The sequence below is a fragment of the Oreochromis aureus genome, linkage group 20 (genome assembly GCF_013358895.1).
Source record: "Oreochromis aureus strain Israel breed Guangdong linkage group 20, ZZ_aureus, whole genome shotgun sequence".
NCBI lineage: Eukaryota > Metazoa > Chordata > Actinopteri > Cichliformes > Cichlidae > Oreochromis > Oreochromis aureus.
In genome coordinates, this window is record NC_052961.1 from 17,412,563 (window position 1) to 17,420,767 (window position 8,205).

At 38.0% G+C, this 8,205-nt stretch overlaps 1 protein-coding gene across 6 annotated transcripts in view; it reads right to left on the reverse strand.

Moving 5' to 3' along the window:
• Window positions 1-7,025, reverse strand: part of LOC116312538 (deoxynucleoside triphosphate triphosphohydrolase SAMHD1-like) — a 116,974-nt gene extending 109,949 nt beyond the window's left edge. For all 6 annotated transcript variants that reach the window (XR_005609576.1, XM_039604229.1, XM_039604230.1 and 3 more), the window contains exons 1-4: window positions 6,944-7,025; window positions 812-923; window positions 462-492; window positions 326-371 (exon numbers count right to left, since the gene is read on the reverse strand). Coding sequence is in view for 5 of the 6 variants with exons in the window: in XM_039604229.1 (XP_039460163.1) it covers window positions 326-371; window positions 462-492; window positions 812-923; window positions 6,944-6,952 (198 nt within the window). In the remaining variant the exon portion in view is untranslated. The remainder of the gene's footprint in view (window positions 1-325; window positions 372-461; window positions 493-811; window positions 924-6,943) is intronic.
• Between the last annotated feature and the right edge of the window lie 1,180 nt (window positions 7,026-8,205).

Genomic DNA, 8,205 nt, shown 5'->3' on the forward strand with positions numbered 1-8,205 from the left:
AGTTTTGCTGTTGTACTGGCAACAAAGCCCCTGCACTCCACTTCCACCAGGCGCACCTTGATCTTCCAGCCTCTGTCCTCTGCCTTAGCTGCCAAGTTGACATATCGCATCTTCTTACGCTCAAATGCTTCCTCAACTGCTTCCTCCCGTGGTACCGTCAGCTCAATGACATACGCAAGTTTAAGGGAGTTAGACCAAAGGACAAAGTGTGGTCGCAGAGCCTCTGATCTAAGTCCGCTTGCATCTGCCAATCCCTGGCAACCTTCAGCAGGCCCAGGTCCGGGAAAGACAGAAACAAAAGATTTGAAAATACAAAGTGTCTCACCTTGTGTTCTTCAATGTAGAAGCGTGGCTTCTTAGGAATGTTGTTTCTAAAGAGTAAAAACCAAGAAGAAAGCATAACAGAAAAATACTTAACAAACTGGTGGAAAATGCAACTTGGTTTATCATTAGATACTTACTTCGCCTCATTATCAGCAGTGGTGTTTTGTTCTGGGTACCAAAGGGGAAAAGAATCAGTACTGATTATCTGTTATGACAAGTAGTTTATAAAAAAAATTTCTTGTACTCATGTCTAACAACAAACGCTAACATGCTTGCTTTCATGTCCTGTGAAATAATGTGGCGCTGTCTGGTAACGTCTGCGTTTATCTCACAAGTACAAAACTACTTGCAGGTTACATCAGACCTGAGCTGGACTCTTAGCACCACAGCCATTGTGAAAAAAGTTGGTTAGTTATTGGTTAGTTGCTTTCAAGACTCTGTAATTGTAGGCTTTCTGTTCATAACCATATGAACAGAAAAGACTCACGTTTTGTTGAAGTTGGCTTCTTTGGTTCTGCATTTGGGTCCTCACCCTTACACTCCGCACCCACTGACAGCACCTTAACAAGCCATTTGTAACGACCCATCATAAACGGAGGCTGCAAGATTGAAGAGATTTAATGAACAGCTGCAACAGAAACAGGGTGGTGCCCAGGATATTTAGCAAAATCCAATATACATTTAGATATGTCTACCTAGTGTATTTGACTCTCTTTTTAACTCTCAGTGATGCCGCAGTGTTTGCTTGAGTTTGGGAACTGAAGAGGTTTTGGACCCAGAAATGGCTAAAACACACACACACACACACACACACACACACGTACATGCACAAATGTTTTTGATACAACAATAGCTCCAAAATGATATATTGTAAAATACTCAGTGTTTACAGTAGAGTGTTACAGGATCAAGATGTGGATGATTTTAAGGGAAGGGGCCACCTGAAGGCTCCCATTGCATACAAACATAACATAAAAATATTCTGTGTTATGGAAGAAGGCTAGAGCTAGAGAATGAGTTTACATATTCCTAGGGCATGAACCTGTCTTCTTTATCTAAGCAGTAAAGGTCCATCCATCCATTCTTCCGCTTATCCAGGGCCAAGTCGCGGGGGCAGCAGCCCAAGCAGAGAAGCCCAGACCTCCCTCTCTATTGTGAAAACCACCCAGGTTTTGAGCTGTTCTGAGTTTGAGTTAACAAAATTCACTGACCTGGCTCATTTTCAGTGATTCAGTTTAATTTTATTTTGCTGCTGTCTGAGTGTAGTGTAGTAACAGTGTGTGTGTGTGTGTGTGTGTGTGTGTGTGTGTGTGTGTGTGTGTGTGTGTGTGTGTGTGTGGTCGTTCAATAATTTTCCTTGTTCTTTGAAACAGCATTCTGATGTTTTGCTTCCTATTGGCAGTTTTTAAATTAAATACACTACATTTTGGTTTATTCTAAAATTAAGGTTTAAGATTATTCATAATCGAGGTAAACGTTCAGGGTTTTCCTTGTGGTGCCACTGTGGTCATTTTTCTGTTCTCATGTAAAGTTTAAATTATTGTGCAGTTGGTTTGCCGTTTTTTTTTTCTGGGCATGATTTTGATAGGCAGTGGCAAGGCAGCAGGTTTTGGTGTACAATATCACACTCAGTGTCAAGAAAAAGCCTAGAAAACGGCCTGCTGTTAGACGAAAGACTACACAGTAGTAAACATGGCGCTCTCAAAGGTTTTTTGAGACATGTTGCTGCCATCAAATTAAAAGTTACCTTTTTTTAATTGTTATTTTAAACACTTGACATATTTTATATTGTGAATAAAATAAAAGGCTTGGAAATTATTGCACATTTTATTTACATTTTTTTAGTGTCCGGTGTCTTTGTAGTTGTCATCAAATCAATAAATCCAGCTGTCAGTTTTTTGATAAAAATTGGGGCCAATGTTCAATTACAGTTAAAATATTAGTAGAATTTTAGTTTAGAAATCCCTTCAAATTGTCACTATCAATGAATGTTCTATATTCAGAAACAGAGAAGCAGAGATGATCAGAAAATGTGCATCTTCAGGGTCGAGTCAGCTACATAACATTTCCTTTTACATACTCAGTATTTAGGTGTTTCAGAGAAAACAAAACAATACTTAAAAAATTAGAATGTGGGGAGTCTGTGTCTCTTCAGCACCAGATTATGTTAGCATGTTATTTGAAGATGTCACTCGGATTTTCTGTAAAAGGAATTCACTTCAAGATACAATTTCATGTCTGGAGCCTAGAAGATCTGAAGCAACCAATGCCATCAGTCGGCTGTGTTTGATCTCTTTTTAACCAATGAACTACAGTAATAAACCGTTAAGGAAGGTGGTGAGAGTGTGGATCCACAACTATGTGTGTCCAGAAGCTGTACCAAAAAGAACAATTATGCAATTTTCTATGATGTGTGGAATTAACATGATATAGTGATATTGTATATTGATAACATGTTATACTCATAAGACCAACCATTTTAATACATAATCACCTGTGATAATTGAAGTATCTCATATGTAATAGTGTTAAGTGTGTGTTAATTACCTTGGCCATGGCAATGAACTTCAGTTTGCACAAAAATGATGTCTCTGTTACTGATGTCAAGTACTGACTGCTATTGTCAATGGAAATTGTACTTAGTAGTCAGTATAATCTTTTAATGATACAAGTTTCCATATATGCTTAGAGGTGTATAATCGATTGTGTAGTGATAGAGTGTGTGATCTTTAGAGGGGTGCAGGGGCATTCCAGAGTGTTCTGGCATTCACACCCACATCCTCCAAGCATGTGAAAAGGGCATACCTTCTCTTATTGTTTTATGATAGGATAAACGTATCTATGTCTGTTTTTAGCTAAGTGCCTTTTGTTTAGATGAACTGTTGGACTTCTAGACCAGCATGTTTAGCGAAGTCTTTATGGGGTCACACACACACACACACACACACACACACACACACACCCAATGATGTATAAATAAAGACCAGGGCAGTGGCAGAGCCCGCACTTCTGTGCGAGTGCTGTGACTGCCCTTGCTTGCAAGTAACTAACTGCAGTGTGTGTTTCTCCTCTCTGACTCTCAGCTGAAGAAGTGTCTTAGAATACATCTCTTGGCAGCTATGCACTTCAAGCTCTCCTCCTTACAATAAGATGTATTTGGTGTTTAATCTCCGCCCCTGTGTTTTCTGACTTTCTGTTTGTGAATGTGTATCTATGGGTGTGGTGCTTGCATCACTGCTGCAATACCTGTGTATAGGATTTAGTGCGCTGTATATTCAGAAAAGAATATTGCTTTCAGTACAGTTGTACAGTACAGTTGTATATTTGTCAGCTTAGAACAAGCCCCCCCATATCTACACAGTAAGTCCATCAGTCACATTGAACCTTCTACACTGGACCATATTATAATAGCTGTTTGTTAGCTGTTTGCATACTATGCATACTCTCTCTCTTCATATATATGTGTGTGTGTGTGTGTGTGTGTGTGTGTGTGTGTGTGTGTGTGTGTGTGTGTGTTTATCTGGTTAAATTCAGTATGGTTCCGACAACAGGTTTTACGATAAAATATGTTATTGTACAATCCTTAATATGTTTTATGGGGGGGGGCGCCAGAGGGAGTGTTCGCCCAAGGGCACCAAACAGGCTAGGATCGCCCCTGTAAGGAATTAAATTTGAAGAAAATGTAACATTTAACATCTTCAGCCACTGGTGCTACCAATCAGACACTTTAAGCATATTTGATACAAGAAACCAATAAAGACAAAACAATTGGTCAAAGCTGTCTTGGTGATATTTAGAACTAGATGGACTAGCACTCTGCACCAGGGTCAGTCACTCTGTTGGATTTTACTAAAGAGGCACAGTGCCAGTATTTTGGGGGGCAAATTAGCCTGATGATACATTTGTAAATATGTAACCACGGGAGTGGAAAGTTCTTTGCTGGTCTAAGGAGCTTGGAAAGAAAAGCGTCTGGACTTCTTTAAGTTGCTCGTTGCTGTTCTACTGACAGTGCACTAATTTCTATACTGAGATGTAGCTATTCAGTTTATCTCAATAATTATTACTATCAAGTAGCACAAATTAGTGCCTTAAAAACAAGCACACCCTCCCAGTGAGGCAACAATGTCTTAAATAATAATATTACTGTGGGTAATGTGAAAGTAAAGGTTTTATGCATGTTTTTTTTTTCTGAAAGCATCATGAGCAGATAAATTAGGGGACACTGAAGAAAAATAAATGTGGTTTTGATATAAAAGCAACATATTAAAAATTCCTGTCACTGTGTCAACTCTTTAGGACTGAGACTCAAGTGGAACAAAAATTATCCAGAGGGCACAGTAAGGGGGCCACAGATGCGGTGGAGCCAGAGGGTACAATTTGTTTACAAAAAAAAAGAAATACTGATAGTCAGGGTGCACAGGTTGGTGGTATGAACAACCAAAAAGAAATTTGTACAAACAAACTTACACTGTTAAAAAAATGAAGGAAACTTATAAATCAACTAAAGATAATTCCAGCAAGCCTTTATTCTCACAGAACCACCTTGAACTCCACCCTCAGGAGAATTAACTCAGGCTCATAAAGCTTAAGCCCCTCCCCTAAGAACAAACCATACAAGCATTAATTAATTAGTTTATACTCGATACTCATAACCAAAATATGACAACGATATTCTATTTGTCACTTCTGAGGCTTCTACACAAAAATCACAAATACAGAAGTTTATTCACAATGACTAAAAGACTATTTAAACAAAAGATTGACAAACTCCCCTCTGTTTCTTACTGCTTGGTAAGAGCCCAATTCCTCCCTACAGTAAAGAGGTTTGGAATTTACTATTTCCTATCCACAGTCTGTACCTCCAAATGGTGGCGACATGGAACAAAGCAACCTTCAACATTTTGGCAATACTGTTAAACCAACTTTGCAATAAATGGTTCTGAATACATGGGCCCACTGTGTGACTATTTTATGGTATGAAATGGTAAATTAGTACAATGCTTAGGAGAATTAGGGGAAGTACGTATTTTATTTCATCTATTTAGGACTTCAAACAAACTAATGAAGGAATAGCATCACATTCACAACTAAAACAAAAACTGTATTTTGTGGGCTAGATGTTATTAATTGCCATTCTAGCATGTTGTGGGAGATATGCAGACTTAGTCCTCTAGAGGGCATGGGTTATCCAGAAAGGCACGATCCTGGACCAGCGTTATTATGATGATATAGGAAGAACACCAACATGGGGGTATCAGGTAGTCCTATCCAGAGGCAAGAGCTGCATTATTACAAACTATACCTGAAATTGCGCTTTAATGGAAGCTCCTACAAATACATGTCTGATAAAGTCAACCACTAAAATACCTTCACTGTCAATGCCTTTTGGTTCCAAACTGACACTGTGCCTCTTGATCAGTAGCTAGTTTACACTAATGTCATGGTGAAGACAGTTGGTAGATATGACCCCACCTACTCTGTTATTTTTGCTGTGACATCATTACACATATATTTCTAGGATTTTCCCTTTCAGAACACCACAGGGAGCCACAACACAAGACTGATGCAGCCAATCAAGACATAAAAAACAAAAAATCCCACTCACTTTTACAATATCATAAATAGTATGTATCGCCTTTACTGAAATAAAATCAAAAAACAGTAGCAACTGTGGTGACAGCATCATGACATGACGCTCCTCTGTTTCTTGAGACCGGATTGTCTCCCCTTATGCAGTTATTGTGAGCAAAACTGGTCACTGCACATGCTTCATGAATCCAGTGAAAGGTTTGAGTGTGCACTTCTTTTGTAGGTGAGGTAAGGACATTTTAACTTATTTATTAGATAATTATGAGCCCACTTCTGCTTTGAAGCAGAAACAATGAACTTTGAAAATGAGAACTCACTGCAAGGACAGAATAGTAACCACTAGATTAGTTTGGCCTAATCAAATATAGCCCAATATAAAAACGGCTATTCAGTGAAAAAAGAAAACTTTTTATATGCTCACTATTTGCAAGCTTGTAGACAAACATCTTGAGGATGGACAGTTCAGGTACAAAGTAGTTTAAATTTTAGGATGAAGTTACAAATGTTTCAAAACCATTTTGGTTCAAAAATGGAGCAAGTGCAGTGCAGACTCATTTTTACTGGAAGGTATTTAAACATGTGCTTGGACAGCCAATTTAACTGCAGGGATACATTTGAGTATATAAACCTCAGTGTTATTGGCCTTCCTCTAAACACGAAACGAAACTGACACTAATCAGATGGAAGCCAAGAGACCTTTGGACTCTTGTGCATTAAAAAGTCAATACAAATGACAATCTTTCTTCAACACAAAACAACATTCAGTGTATGCATAGATGTGCTGACATAGTAATGACTAGTAATAACTTTTTAGGGATCTTATTTAAGATTGACTATGGATTTATTTTTTTTTAAATTAAAATAAAAACATCATCACTGTTTATTGCAGGTCACAGATAATAATGATGCTTACACTGAGCACTTCTAATCAGGTATAAGGTATAAGACCAACAATTTTCAGACATCATCACACACCAAAACTGCCATTTAAAAACCTAAAATGTAATATTGTAAAGTCTGTTTTAATTACCTTGGCCATGGCGATTAAACTTCAGTCTGCACAAGAAGGATGTCTCTGTCAGCAACATCAAGTTCTGATTGCTATGTACTGCAAGTTCCTCTCGCTTTATACAGATATATTTGTTTAGTGCTTTATGATTCTCCTCCACCCTTTGCTCTCACTCTGTTTTTCTGTCTCTCTGTTTATGGATGTGGTGCTTTCTCTCCTCCCGATTACACACCTTCACATTTTCACATCACTGCTGTGAAACCTGTGTGTAGGATCATTATTTATTTTCAATAAAGTATTCCTAATTATGTTACTAGAAATAACTGTGAATTTATTAGGAAGGAAAGTGGAAAGCTTAAGGCCAAAAAAATAACATCAAACACCCAAGTCTCAGGACTCAAAGTAGATTTGGAAAAGTAGTAAAAGGTCCTCATTTTTCTGGGATAAATATATCTAGAACGCATCAGTGCCCATTGGCTGGGTTACAAATTCAGTTGCCTTTATCATATTTTAACAGACCTGAACAAAAGGTTCAGCAAAAAATGACTTGAAAACCATTATTTAGAACCAATAATGTTGCACTGCAAACACTGTTGGCAATTTTAGCTTGGTGAGGACAGCCTATACAACAATGGTGGTGTATCTAAAATGTCAGGCTGGCTCTTAGCCTCTTTATGTGGAGCAGCTGGCACCTCCTGTCATTACATATGACATACTCTCCTGGTGCAAAGTCCAACAGATTATACTCTCCGGAGTAATTTCACTCTACAGGTAGTGGAAAACCAATCCCAAAATAATCCTCAGCTGTGGGATCACTCTCAGAGCTGCCTTGTGGATTCAGACTCTGTTGACTTAAAGGCACTTTTCATCAAACCTTTCCTATTGTTTGCTTTAGCATCAGCAAGAATTTTAAGTCAGGAAAGTTTTGAGTCAGCTTTCCTGATTTAAAGCACAATGATTAAAAAATGTTAAGGCTAAAAATGTAAATAATTCAACTTTAAGAACTCTATACTTTTCTCTTGTGATACAACATACATCATCTTTATTGGAAAAGGGTTTAAGCATCAATGGCCTTGCATCTGTTCGTTACCAGCCATTTGATTTTGTACAAATCCACTCCAATCCATTCTAAGATTATTTTTAATTGAGGTAAATAGTCAATAGTCATTTTATAGTGTCCATTGTCTGTGAAGGTTCTCAGTCATCCAGGTCATCGTAGTCTAAGGAGCTTGGAAAGAAAAGCGTCTGGACTTCTTTAAGTTAAGTTTTATCTCTTTTTAGCC